Source organism: Pteropus vampyrus, unplaced genomic scaffold (assembly GCF_000151845.1).
Source record: "Pteropus vampyrus isolate Shadow unplaced genomic scaffold, Pvam_2.0 Scaffold143, whole genome shotgun sequence".
NCBI lineage: Eukaryota > Metazoa > Chordata > Mammalia > Chiroptera > Pteropodidae > Pteropus > Pteropus vampyrus.
This window is the reverse complement of record NW_011888924.1, coordinates 2,762,392-2,777,203: the sequence shown is the minus strand read 5'-3', so window position 1 is coordinate 2,777,203 and position 14,812 is coordinate 2,762,392. Positions and strand designations below refer to the sequence as shown.

The window sequence follows — 14,812 nt, the reverse complement described above, 5'->3', positions numbered from 1 at the left end:
ATTCTTATAAATGTTATAAATACTATTCCTAAAGAACAAATGGCTTTCAATATGTATCTGAACTAAATACTATTGTGATTACTAAAATATATTTATAAACTGATATAATCCACAGAGAAAATATAAGAATTGGACTATTTCTTACATTTTGGAAATTGAGGGGAAATCCTATTTTAGTATGTCTATATTAGCATTTAATTTAAAGCATCTCTGTATTTCTGTATAAATAACACAAATAGCCAACAAAACCCACCTTATACCACAAAAAGGTATTTTCTTTATAGCACTGGATTACTTTTTGCTAAATATTCACCAAATTTTTCAGAATGTATTTTCTTAAATGGCGTATTTGTTTTTTTCTCTTTAAGATATATTACTTTTGTTACTAAAAATGTTTTATTTCACTTTTTAAAGGTTTATGATTCAGTACTATAAGAATTTCTCAATTCTCAAAACATATCTCTCAAGTATGCCCTGTAAAAGGCATATCCTAACATTTTCTTGTATTGCAGAATACAGTTATAGAATTAGAAAGGAACATGGGCTTTCTATTCTCAAACTGCTGATAAAGAAAGAAAACTGCTCCAAATCTGGCCTAGAACAAAACTATTTATGTGATGTAATTATAGGCCCCTCTTGAGCAATGTTCTTCTCCTAGGCCTGATAGGGTTAAAAAATCCTGAGATTGGCTAACGGCCCTACTGACTCGTAAGCTTGCAATAAGACTCATAACCAGATATTCCTATATTGTTCCTTTTTTTTTTTTTTTTTTTTTGGAAAAAAATGCCTTTATTAACAGAGAAGTATTTAAATTGGTTTCCTGTTGTGGCAAGTTTGAAATTAAACCGTCTTGTGCTTGTAATAAATAATTCCATCTGAGATGTTTTCCAATGCCGTAATTTGATAGCTCTCTCTTACAAATGGAAAAAGATTACACCTAGGCAACTCAGGACGGGTAGCCGCAGCATTATAATTATTGTCCGTCCACCTTTCATTCTCTGGGATATTTAGGAGGTGGCGAAATTAGACTAAAATGCTCTGCTTTCCTTCTTAAGCTTTTGTTTTGCTTACCAGTTCACATCCAGTGACTGATTAGACTACGTGCTCATGCCTGAAGGCAGGGCTTCCCTACCAACTTTAACCCCACCACCTACAGATTCTGCTTCTAAGAAGGGGTAATGGAGCGGGCAGCAAGTTGGGAGAACCTCTTAGTAACTGCAGAAAACCATGGCTGTACCGTAAGGTCTGTTGGCTTCAGTACTGGCATCTGACAACACCTTCTCATTGCTGGAGGTCAGAAGTGGTACTGCCGGCCTTAAAATGAAATTTGAAAAGGAAAAACCCATGTAACTCTTTTTCGGCTTTAACTTCAAACCAACAAAATAATCAAGGAAAGATCACGAGAAAACCATGAAGAGATTTCTGAAGTGAGGAAAACTTCTCTCTCTAATTTGGAAAGCTAATTTTTTTCTTTTCCAGTTCTAAGATTATTAAACGTTTTGCTATTTAAATAGGTGTCAGGGTCAAAGGGCACACAAACAACAGGAGTCCTTTCTCAGGTGAATCCCAACCCCCTGAACTCCTCATTCTGTGCTACAAAGCTATTGTTGGCATAATTTGAGATTTTGGATTTAAAGAACAGTAAAAATAGTACGACCATATTTTTAGGCCAAATCTGTTTTGCCAAGTAAGTAAATTTTTAAAATTCCATGTACTACCATTATTATTTCATAAGGAAAAGGGGGTTTTACAAGTAATAGCGTAGGAAGGACATGACCTCAGAATAAAGCCATTTCTTCCCGTGAAAGGACACTTGGCAATCTTCCACTGAGACACACACACACACACACACACACACACACACACACACACACCCCTCACAACCTTTTTATTCTGAATTTCCCAAGAACCACTGAAAACTTCCTAATGACCAGCGTTTCTCCACAGACAAGTCTACCCACGCCTACGGTGCAACTGCCTCTCCTCCAGGGACACACACTGACCTGGACATCTCCACTGGCATCTGCTTGGCTTTAAAAGAGAAAGAAAAACCAAAGTCAGCAAATCGTACCCACGTCCACAGCAGATAGGAACACTCATTTCAACCATATTTGACTTTCTTGAAGATGGATTACCCATAAAAAGAGTATAGAAAGCCAAATGTATTTCTGCTTTAAAAAATATATGTAAGAAAAAGAAAAAAACCAAAGTAGGTCTTTTCTTGGTCTGAGAGATTTCACATCATTTCGTCCAGAAGTATGACATTTTGTTGTTGTAGCCAGGAGCTGTTTTCTTTAGTGGAATGTGATAGAGATGAAGACAATGGTACAGAGACCAGATTAGCCAGATGAAAGGACAAGTATCTCTTTGATTCAAGACCATTCCAAAAGTAAAGGCTGAATCATTCCCTGTGCTTTGGATTCCAAGCTGGCCTGAGACCAAGCCTGTCCTCTAACCATGTCTGTTCTGCCATGACCCAATCCCCTTAGGAAGGGGTTTGTTCTGGAGCCTGTCTTCTCAGAGGGGCTGCAGCTTTTCTGTTCTAGAAAAATCCCAGGGCCCCTCTTTACCTCATCTGCCCATCTTGGGCAGCAGCACTCCAACAGAACCCACCTTATCCAACAAAAATCTTTGCAGAATTTACTGGTGCTGTGCCCTTTTCCACCAGTCCAGGCTAACTGACTGATTCCTGAGTGCCAGTGGGTGGTTCTGGCTTCCCTTCCATGTATGGCTAACCTCAAGCACAAGACAGAAATCATGGTACAACAGGGAGATTAACTGGGGACATTTGGTGTGAGGGGCGTGGTGTCTCCATAACACTCACACCCCACTCTACCAACTGCAGGACTAAGTGTGGCCAAATGCACAAAAATGGCTTCTTCTGACCATACGTAGATGGAACTTCCCCCCAAATTCATCTTTTCTGGGTTGCCCACTAGATAAGCAGTCACATTTTTGCCTAGCTAAATTCAGAGGCAGTGAAAGCTCCACACCCACTAAAGCCAAGATCTTTCGTTATCAAGCTGACACGCCAAGGAGAAAATCAACTATCATCAGTTACATTTCAGCTCCCACTGGGGCAGAGAAGAGTCCCGTCCCCCAATGAAGCTGAAGCCCCTCATGTCCATGGCTAGTTTTCTGCTGAGGGCCATCTGTCAGAATAGAATGAAAGAACGTGCTCACCCTTGGCTTTCTTCAGAAAATAGCATCTGGCCCCAAGGACCAAGATAGCAATTATCACTCCGATGACAACCAATGCAATAAGTCCTTTCTTCCATGGGGCAAGAAAGACTGGAAAGAAGAGAAATTAAAATAGATATTTTTTTTTCCTCTGCCAGTAAGAAACAGCTTTAAGCAACAAATAAGACTGAGTTTTGGTTCTTGTAACCGCACACTACACTGAGCATCCACCTCTGAGGGACCCTATGATCACGGCTGCTGCGGAAATGGTAGTTCTTGCTACAGAATCAGTTATGGTCTTAAAGGACTGTAGGACTGAAACAGACTTTTTTCTGGGTTCATTTGATTCTCCTTCTTCTCTAGGAAACTACCCTCCACCACACGAGGGCTCCTCTAACCATGTCTGTTCTGCATGACCCAGTTCCCACGGCCACAGGTGGGCCATGGGTGGGCATTTGACCCAAGATGGGCTAATTGGTTTCTCTCCACCAAGAACTTGGAATTACAACTGTGTGAAATAATTTAAATTCTTTATAATAACCAATTCCTCTTTCATATTTAATTTGAGTGGGTTTTGTCACCTGCAACCAAAAAGCCTAAAGGACATTGGTCTCTTAACCCTCAGTAAGAAGCCCTAAACTCCCACCCACTTCCTCTTATAAGTGGTGAGCTTTCTGGCCTCACCCTTGATAGTCGCACACTACATCTCCCTATTGAGACGCCAACTCACCTCTGACTGTCAATATGTTGCTTTGGGGGACATTTTTGGTAGGGTTGGCTCTGTTGGAGGCCGTGCAGTAATACTGTCCCTCATGCTTCTTGCTAGCCTGTGGCTTGAGCCAAACGGCATTGGTTTCATTCAAGATGACTTGGTGGAAGGGCTTGACCTCCTTTTCTCTGTAAAACTTATAGGTGATTGGGAAAGATGCTTTCTTCACAGAGCATAGAAGCACGATGTCTTCCCCAGACTCCACCATCTCATTCAACAGGATAGAGAGCTTGATCTCCTCTACCGGGGCTGAAAAACAGGAAAAGGATTAGCACTGAGAAAAGAAGGGAGGAAGAGAAGGAACATGATACAGCCATTGCTCATGGCCAGCCTCCTCTTGTGCTATGACTCAGATTTGGATTTCGTCCTTTATTGAAGTCACTCCTCTTATCCCATATTCTTCAGTTCCTCCTGATTAAGCCCAACAAGGCAATAACGGATGCCTCCTGTCCTCACATGTTGATTAAACACAGGATGCTAGGGACTTAGCATCCTTAGCATCCGCTTCACTTACCACCTCAAGTAGTACTGACCACTCAGCCTGACTATACTGTGAACTTAGGCGTTCTTTGGACGTCTATTCTGAGTGAGTCTGTGAGTGCACGTGTGTGTGTGAGTGTGTGTGAGTGTGTGTGTATGGTTTCTCTCTCTTTGCTTACAAAGATGCATGGCACTTCCAGATCTTATGAACAAGTAATCTTAACTCATGACTTTCTCGTTTTTCTCTTTTCCATTTTGAGTGGTTTAAACCTATTGCTTTCACATTCTTATTTCCCACTTTCTTGTTACCCCTGAAATCTGACTTCCATTGCTCTGCTTCTGAAACTGTACTCTATCTCTAGTTTTGAAGAAATTCCAAAGGTCACCTGATTCCCTAACTCATCCCTGAGTCCCCAGCAGATTAAATCTGGTGGTAGATATTCTTCCCATCTCCCCAGACTCGGCCTTCCTACGGCTCTCAACTGTCACCCAGCACTTCCTTTAGAACTCAGCTTCCTCTGGGCTTCTGTGATGCCTCACGACCCAGATTCTCCTATCTCCTCACCTGCCACTCCCTTATTATTCACTACTTTCCATCCTACTGCCTCTTAAATATGGATTTTCTGCAAAATCCAGTCCTCAGTTTTTTTGTTTTTTTTTTTTTCTTTTTCTTTTTTTAGGCGAGGCGACCCTTGGTGGACCTCACAGATTGCAAGGACCTTGTCAGCTTACAATCCTTTATTTTTTATTTTTTACACCTACAGCACCTGGTCTTCCTAGGTGGTCTCCCATCCAAGTACTAACCAGGCCTGACCCTGCTTAGCTTCTGAGATCAGACGGGATCGGGCTTGTTCAGGGTGGCATGGCTGTAGACAGTCCTCAGTTTTCCATCTCCATTCTCCTTGGTGATTTCACCTGTATCGCAGCTTCTCTTTGCATTTTTAACACATAAGCACATAGCATTTAATGCCTAAATACATACCTCTAGTCCAGACTACTTCCCTGAATCCCAAGTCTTGATTTTTACTTGGGCTTTTCCACCTGGAAGCCCTGCCAGCCTCTCATTCCCAGCAGATCCAAGCAGAACTTATCTTTCTCCCATCTTCCCTTTCCCTGGTTCCACATTCAGCTCCCAAATTTTGATACTAAATTGTCTTTCTATGTAGATCTTTCTATTACCGTGAGAATGGACTTGTCGGCACACTGGCATCTGAGTTATGAATCACCCTCATAAGTGCAGCAGGTGCCCAGACCATGGAGCTGCTGGGTCAATGAAAGGGAACACTCTGCCTGGGACAGGATGGGAGGGGTGGTGGAGGTCAACCACAAGGGCAGCCTGACCTGACAGCCTCTCTCCTTGTGAACCACAAAGGGGTAGTGGCAAGCTGGGGTCAGGAGCCAGAGTTCCTTGCTTCGATTCCCAGCCCCACTGCCCATCAGCTGTTTGTCTCAAGTCTTAGTTGCCTCATCACAAAACAAGTATAATATTATTATGGGTCTTGCATGGCTAATGTAAATATTAATGGGAATAATTTACGAAAATACTTCACACAAAAGTGGACACATCGTCAGGGCTCAGGATATGTTAGCCACTAATGTGGACCCAATCTAAACCAACAGTTTCCCACGGGCTTTTATATTAGCTTAGCTTCTTAAGGCAGTATGAGGTCTGAAGTTGCCTATCCTTCTGACTGATAAAGACACCAGGTAAATCTTCCCAAGACCCCATTCTCATCATGTCCTCCTTCCCTCTTCTGGCTCTTCATTGCACGGAGGGCAAATTCCCAGTTCCTATGGCATTTAATGCCCTTAATAGTTGGGGTCAGTCGCTTTTTGAGTTTATATCCAATGATTCTCCATTCTCAACCTTTTTATCCAGCCATCTGATTTACCCATAGTCTTTTGAACTACTCCATGGAGACTTTGCTCATGTATTTGACCAGGCTGGTAGGCCAGCTCTAGCCATTTCTGCTCGCCATTACCAAGCCCTGGCTCCTGATCCAGCTCTTCCCACTCAAGCTAGGTGATAGCATGCTCTAAATACCTATTGCCATCATCATGAGGATATTTCATGTGACAATAACATGTTGCCTACTAATATTTTTTTATGTTTGTTTGTACTTTTATTTAACTATGGTCACATATTTTCCCACTATTTAATCAGGGGATCCTGTGTTTCTTGTTATATCACTGAAAACAAAGAATATGTCTTTTTTTTTCCAACATGCCCTATAGCATTAGGTGCTTAATATATGTTGATGTTAATTTGAAAAGCATTGCTGCTCTTAGACTATATATTAATAGTAGCAAGAATCTCTTTCCAACTCAAGATGTCCCCATGCCATATGTAGATAAGAAGTTATTAAACAAGAAGAAAGAAGAGGAAGAGGAGGAAGCCTTATAATTTTTTACAAGATGCAGAAAATTTCAGAGATGCAAGTCATGGCACTTCTAAGCCTTCTGAAAGGCACAGATAGAGGCTCAAGGAAAAATATCCACTCCAGGACAATGGCATATTTCTTCTGAGTATTAGAGTCCCGGGCAAACTTTAGCAAGTCCCATGAGACTACAGCCTGCAGCAATGATCGCTGTGGGTTCCACACACGACAGAGTTTGCCTCGCCCAGGGTCAATCGTAGACCAGAGCTCTCTGGTCTACAATTCTCAGAGATGACTAGAGATGACTGTCAATTCCTCTAGAAAGGAGCAAGTGCTCAGAGAGCCCCAAAGTGCAACTTTAGAGCTTCCTTAAGTTGGGATGCTTCACTCCTATTTTAGCAGTTCACTTGAAAGTTTCTGAAAAGGGATGCTCCTGGCCACAACTATAGCCCCCAGATATTTTCCAGCCTCATTTACCTGGGCCTTGGTTCTGCTTTGCCACGTGTCATGTTGATGGACTTTGCACAAGTACTATCCACGACCACTGTCCACACAATTCCCGGGCAATCACAAACTTTTGAAAATTGGAACTAAAGCCCCAAATTCACATGATTTCTTGTCATAGCACAGCAACTTACCTACCACCTTGAGAGGCAGAAGTTCAGTGATCATTTCAGTGTGGGAATGGCAATTATCCACGATGCACTGATATTCTGCGTCTTCTGTTGGGTTATCTCTGAATACTGCAGGCTCATGTGAGTCCATGTTACGACTATCCAAAATGTTATTTGCTTTTAAAAGGTGATATGAAATAGGCGGGGTTCCATTTGTGGTTTGGCAACTGACTTTTACGGTGTGTCCTTTTATCACCTCGGACTTGGTGTCATAAAAAATCTTGGGCTTGGAGAGCTTTTCTAGAATAAGAGAGAGAAACAATCTGAAGCAAAACATCCAGCCCCAGGTGTTCTCTCTCCCAACTCTGGGCTTTACTTTCTCTGTCATTACTATAATTTTAAATGCCTGCCTGCTTTGTCCATTTTTACAGGACTCCTTTAAGATTGATAGGTTGTGTGTGTGTGTGTGTGTGTGTGTGTGTGTGTGTGTGTGTGTGTGTGTGTGAGGAGGGGAGGGTAAGAGAAAAAGGGTGACACAAATTCAAGGAAACATTACTTCCCCCTAAATATGTATTTATATGTTCATAGATCTCACATGCACATATATACACATCCATATGTGTTTTTTATATTGAGAAACACAGGAGAAGCATAAAAATAATAACTGGTACCCAAACAGAATGTATTTTAAAACAAATTATCAGTGTCTCAGCCTCTCCTGATAGGAAATGCCTCAGAAATGAGAATTCCACTAGGTCATTATTTAGAAGTTAGTTTATTTATAAAGCTTATGTAATGAAATCACCTCCTCCCATGAACAACAAAAAGAATTAAAATGTAATGACCCACATTCATCTCTTGCATTCCTTCCTTTTGAGTTAGATGACTAGAGAGTTGACAATAGGCTATAATTCTGGTTCAGTTGAGACTAAACTCTTGCCTGGATAAACCACAGTCACAGGTTAAACTGAGGACTATAACTAAATAATAACAGTGACAGTGACAGCTTGACCAGAATTCCACATTCATCTAGAACCCCTGTACTCAGAGTGTGGTTCAGGGCCCAGCAGACCAGCATCCACTAGTTAGAGATGCCAAATCTGGCCTCATCTCCACCTGCATTCCAACCAGGTTTCACATGCACATTCGAGTCTGAGAAGCAAGGCTCCAGGTGGTCCCAATACCTATATTCTGCTCACCAGAAGTCCTAGCCCTACTGGTCAGCCAGGATATGGACTAAAAACTGGAGTTTCCATCTTAAAGCTTAGCATTGACTAAGCAGTGTCTCCTACATGAAAGCTGGGGTGCGTGCCTGCTCTAGTATCCCACATCTTGCCAATTCAGAGGCCACATCATCGGAATGCAGCCACAATAAGGCTATAAACTTGATTTCGGCCAGCCACATTTTCTTCGTATGGCGTCTCTCATGTACTCTAGTAGATACACCCACTCGCTTCTGTTCAGTATCTCGATTTCACTCCTCTCTCTTTCCCTCGAGTTCTTACCCTGCCTTAGTCAGATCTGCCTTCAGACTGGAGAGGGTGGCAGCCGGTGATAAATTCCCTTTCTCCCATTCAATCTCAAGACTCCCTGAGCCAGTGAGGATATACTCACCACACACAGTTATCTGCACCGTGTTGCTTTTCTTGACCACCTTGCCAATTCCTGCGATGCAAGTATATGTCCCGCTGTCCCATGCTGAGACTTTCTTGGTGAAATTTTGAGCCTGCGACAGGATCGTGTCTTCCTTCTGGATGGTGAAGTTGGCTGGAGGTGCTCCTGGGACATTGCACCACAGGTCCAGGCTTTCACCCTGGTCCAGACGTATGGCAGAAGATTCCAGCTTTGGCTTGGAAAATAACTCTGAAAAGCCAGTGAGTGGAATGCAGTCAGATGTTTCTGGGTACCACTCCCAACGCCCCTTTGCAGAGTCCCCTGGCCCAGCTGCTTTTGACAGAATCAACTCCCAGCTTCCTACCAAAAGTTTTCCTTTGCTTCTCAAATACCCGATAATCACACAATTAAAGAGCTAGGGTTCGTTCTTCGCCTGGGGTCCCAGTGGCAGGTTTGCCTCCCATGTTAATCCAATTTACTTCACAGACGTGGATAAGAAAAGTTTTGCAACTTGTAATGCCGCAAGTAGGGATTCATGCATTCACCCATTTATTCGTTCACTCACACATTTTATTCCACAAGTATTTATTTCAGGCTACTTCTGTGCTGGGCACTTCACTTGGTATTGAGGAGACAGCAGTGAAAAAGAAACAGTCTTTGCCTTCCCATGACTTCGAAGTGCTTACATCTGGTGGGTGATTCAGACACAGTGTTTGCAGCAGAGCCCATGGGGGTGGGACACTGAACCTAGGCTCGGGGAATCAGGAAAGGACTCTTGGAGGAAGTCATCTAGGCAGAGGAAAAGAGTCATAGGCAGAGGGAACAGCATATGGAAGACCTGGCCGGAGGTTCAAGCACCTGAAATTTCAGTTGGCCTGAAACACAGTGGGACTAGAAAAGACCAAAGGAAGGCCTGTAGGTCTTGAAGGACCTTGCAACCCCCTAAAGAAGTGTGGACTACATCCTTGGAGCAATGGGAAGCATGGAGAGTCTGAGTCAAGGGAAGGGCATCAGATGTATGTTGTGGGGAGATGTCGGAAGGAGAATAAATGGGTTGGAGGGGCCCAGACTGGAAGCAGGGGTGGGGATGTAGTGCAGGCTTGAAGCAGGGTGACAACATGAGGTTGGGGAGAAGTGGCAGCTGGCCACCACCCCTTCAGCACTTCCCACGAAGAAGACTGAAGATGACACCTTATACCTCCTGAGGCCAAGCTGTTAGTCACAACATTCTACACCACTTTAAGGAGTTATTAGTACCCTAATTTAGGTTGGACGGTAACAGTAGTAAAGACCGAAGTTAACTTTTAAGGAGTTTTGTCATCTCCTTATTTAAATATTCCCAGAAATATATCAATATTTCATAGTTATGGTATATGTTTTTATTTTCAGCTACAGGAAAATTACTACTTAACTAATGTGAAGACTTGAATCCTTCATGTAAACCAATGTACCCCGACTTCATAGTTATGGTCCCTAATGCAGAAGGACGGAATCAGTAAATTCATGAGACTGTCTGCATGTTGAGAAAGGGACAGTCTCAAAGTCCCTCTTAAGAAAGCTTCTTGGGCTAGAGGTTTGAGAAGGCAACCAGGAATCAGGAAATCAAATTCTATCTTTGGCTCTAAATTTACCTGCCATACAGATTTGGGGGATACAAACCAACACTGTCATTGTCATCATTGATATTACATTGCTATGGAAGTCATTTCCTTCATAATCCATTCACAGTGTCTTCCTAGTTTCCTTGACAGGGAATAAAATAATTAATCTATATTTCATTAAGGCACATTCCGTCCTTCCTTCTTTCTGGATAGTAAACATTGACTTATCTGTTTTCAGAGCACCATCAAAAGCTCTAGGTTAGGAATGGGGAAAAGGAACACAAGAAATTGATATCCCAAAATGCCTTACAATTTCACTGAGCAGATACTATAAAATATTTTTTTAAAAGATTTAGAAAAAAAATCCCAAAGCAACGACTCTACATTTAAAAATGTGTAAACAAAAATGTAAAACATAGAAACCATCTTGCAAGATAGTTTACAGTTAGGAATGAAACGTTAGGGAACAATCTGCTTGTAAAGGAGGTACTTGAAACAGATTGGCAGGATCATCACATGGACTAATAAAGATTAGTCTTTTATCCACTCATCAAACGAATAGATATTGAGTTCCTACAACGTGCTAGGGTCTGTGCTAAGTATCAACGATGTGAGATGAATTCAGCTGCAGACCTGGTCCTTCAAGAGCTCACACCAAGTGGTGAAGACAGACGCTAAATCTCTGCAGTGACTGTTGACATCAAGACAGGAGCAGAGTGCAAAGGGAACTGAGGTGTGACCGTGGGACTCTGCCTGGAGGAGCCTGGAGGGAGGTTTTTCAGTGTCCAAGGGGAAGGGGTATTCTGGGCTGAGTAGGGAGGGATGTCTGGAAGGGGGCAGGGTCCAGGTGAAGGACGGTGACCATGCAGGAGTTTAAGCCCACAAATAGTGATGTCAATTAGGGGCCATTTTAGGAGGGTTTCTCCTGTAGTTGGCTGAAGGATAAATTAGAACAGAGATGTTCAGGGACACCCCTGTGATAATCCTGGGGTGAGGGCCAGAATTAGGGTATGATTGTCGAAATGAGAAGCAGGACAGAGTTGAGGGACCTGGCAGCACTTGGTGACAGATTGGATCTGAAAAGGTGGACAGTGTGGAGGGAGGGTGGAAGAAACCCTTTGTTTATCCAAAGATCGATTACTGGTTCAATGATCTTTATGCTTACATTGTGAGCCTCCACTATTACTACAGAGAGCTATTTACAGTGAGGCTTGATGGCAACGGGGGTATGAAAAACCTGATACACAAGTGGGCCTGGGGGCATTTCCAAAGGAGCCAATCTAGTCACGCCAGGGCTGGCTGGCAAAACTGGGGTGTTTGCCTGTCGACCCTGGCGTGAGCAGGTCAACCCCATGTGCAAAGGCCAGAGCACAGGCTGAGGGCATGGGACAGGCAGGCTGAGCGTAACATTTGCTTTCCTGGGCCATGGAGACTGATCTACTGAATGACTTGTATATCTCATATGACTCAGCCTTCTGGATGAGGGTGATTGGCTAAAACAATAGTCAGTATCTTAGGGTCCAATGATGCTTTATACTTTCTTAAAGTAGCCTGGACTGAGGGGTAAGGATGATGCTTTAATTAGTGAAGCAGTCCACATGTTTGTCGCTTGGTCCCTGTTGCTCTCACAGTAGTATGCCCATCTCTTTGTTGTCCTTGCTTGTTGTATTGCATTCTACTGATCTATTTATGTCTGTGAATGCTTCAAGGACAAAGCCTGACCTTAGGCAGCTCTCTAACCCCAGTAAGTTGCCCAACATACAGAAGGTGCTCAGTATATATTGAATTGAATTCTTTTCTTTGATGAAATAGTAGATGTCTTATCTGTGAAAAATATCATATGCCATCAAAATATTTGTCATTATCAATAATAAACTAAATTGCTAGTATACTACGGACCAACAGGATCGAACGCATATGCCAATCACCCAATTGGGTAGTTGGCAGCCCACCATGGCACTAGGGACCGTTACTGTGACTATACACTCAATGCTGAACACAGTAAATGAGTGAACAAATGAAGGAATGAATGAACAACTTTACCTGGGAACCAAGAAGTGCGGGCTCTCTCCAGCACTGAAACACTGAAACACTGTCATCCTATGTTCAATCATTCATCCAACAAATACATACTGAATTCTTACTATGTGCCATGCTTGGCTACGGGTGTTAACAATATAGAACTGCATAAAACAGGTAACGTTCCTGCCCTAACCAGCTTACACTCTAGTGCCTGAGTACACACAGTAAACAAGAAGAAGCAGAGTACATTTTTAGGGTGGGGGGGTGGGTAAGTGCTATAAAGAGAAGGAAAACCAGGTAAGAGGGGAAAGAGCCAAAGGAAACTTTTAAGTGCATGTGTTTGGTGGTCAAACAGGCCTGGGGATGACTCTAGTTCTGCCACTTGGTAACCCTGTAACCAGTGGGTGAGCTGCCCAACCTCCCAGCCTCGGTTTCCATATCCGTAAAACTGCAATCATGATACCTACATCTGACTGCATTGCTATGAGCCTAAAATGAAAAGGTATGCAAACCAATCATACAGTGTTGAACAAAGGGGAATTGTTACTGGTAATTTTGAGTTTGCTAATGCTTTCTCACTCAGGATTCTGTCATAAAACCCGTGTCTGGGATCTAGCATAGTGCTTGACACAGAGGGAAGATAAATGTGATCTGATAATGGAAACACTAGCTAACATTCACTGAATGCTCACTCGTATGAGGCTCTTTATGGCAATCATGTCATTTAGTCCTATAGGTGAGTTTTGTCTTTATCTTCATCTCATAGAGTTGTGGCAAGGAGAAGCTCAATAAGTCACCCAAGGTCATAGAAGTAGTGAGCAACAAGGCTGGGGTCCGATGCCTAAACCTGCACCCTCTATCACCATAGCCAACTGTTTGCTCATTCTGCATTGGCTTCCCCACAACCCCTCGCCTGAGTGCATTCATTCAGACAAACAGAAGTATCAGTCTCACTGGCCGCCAGGATTCTAGCACAGCTGCTTCTTGAGCCTGCCATATGCCGACGCCCTCCAGCAGCAGCCTTACCTGTTATGTTGACCATGATGCTGCTGACCTTGGATATCCGGCTGGTTTCCACTTTGCACGTGTAGTTGCCATTGTGCTCCACCATGGCCATCACTGAGTAGGTGGCCTCATTGCTGTGCCTGTTGTGCGCTACAATCACCTTATCCTTCTGGATTATAATTTCTGGAAACGCCGGGGCCATGTGCGTCACTTGAATGGTGCACTGAATGTGCAGTTGATCTCCTTCTGTGATCATTCCCTTGGGGCTGATGTGGAACTTGGGAATAGAGAAGGATTCTGTGAGAAGAGGACAAGCCAGTCAGACTCAGGTTTAAACCTGGGAGAGGAAAAGAGGCACTTCCTCCTTTTTTTCTGGCTCTTTTTGTTGCCAACCACAGTTTTCCTTATTAATTAAAAAAAATTCAACCTGTCTTCTCAAAAACCTTTGCCTCGGCTGCTCTGATGCTCTCTCCCATCTCGCTCATTCTTGCATCTTTAACCTTCTTCTCAACTAAAATTCTCTAACTTTCTTGGCCCTCCCAAAGGCTAAACCATCTTCTCTAGATCTCATCTGCAGAACCTTTTTCAAATGACCTCAGAAATAACCACAGCAGTTAGGAACAGACTCTTCCCGTTGCCCGCCAAGGATTTTCCAGATTCCTCTCATACAGTTTCATGTAACTCTGGCATTTCAGCATAAATAGTCCACAGCTTTCAAAAATGACAACAATGTGGACTGGGCTGCTTCATGAAAATGAATATTTAAATAACATGCAAAAAAAAAAAAAGGGATTTCTAGTCTATTCTATTTCTTTCTTAACATGCAAAAAAAGGGATTTCTAGTCTATTCTATTTCTTTCTTAAAGAAACAGAATGCTGGCTGTGACTGACTAAATTGATTTCGTGACTCACGCAGTTTGAAAAACACTGTTTTAATGAAAAATGGGTCAAATACCAGGGCGTGGGATCTTCAGGACATAGTGAGGGAAGCAAGGCTAGGCTTTTGCTCCTGCCAAAAAAAATAGCAGAGCATAGAGAGTATACACACAGATTACAACTGTGTAAAATACAGATAGAGATATTAAAAATGCCAAAAGATATACTCTGATTTCTCTTCGAAAATGCCAAAAGCAAATTTATAGTGATATA

At 42.8% G+C, this 14,812-nt stretch overlaps 1 protein-coding gene and 1 pseudogene across 1 annotated transcript in view; both read right to left on the bottom strand.

Annotated features, from left to right (window-relative positions):
* Nucleotides 1-1,208: 1,208 nt before the first annotated feature.
* PECAM1 (platelet and endothelial cell adhesion molecule 1) overlaps nucleotides 1,209-14,812 on the bottom strand; it is a 29,787-nt gene continuing 16,183 nt past the window's right edge. The window contains exons 5-11 of the mRNA XM_023535657.1: nucleotides 13,685-13,960; nucleotides 9,036-9,284; nucleotides 7,446-7,721; nucleotides 3,911-4,198; nucleotides 3,184-3,291; nucleotides 2,004-2,031; nucleotides 1,209-1,314 (exon numbers count right to left, since the gene is read on the bottom strand). Of these exons, the coding sequence (XP_023391425.1) occupies nucleotides 1,209-1,314; nucleotides 2,004-2,031; nucleotides 3,184-3,291; nucleotides 3,911-4,198; nucleotides 7,446-7,721; nucleotides 9,036-9,284; nucleotides 13,685-13,960 (1,331 nt within the window). The remainder of the gene's footprint in view (nucleotides 1,315-2,003; nucleotides 2,032-3,183; nucleotides 3,292-3,910; nucleotides 4,199-7,445; nucleotides 7,722-9,035; nucleotides 9,285-13,684; nucleotides 13,961-14,812) is intronic.
* Nucleotides 5,185-5,303, bottom strand: LOC111744895 (annotated as a pseudogene).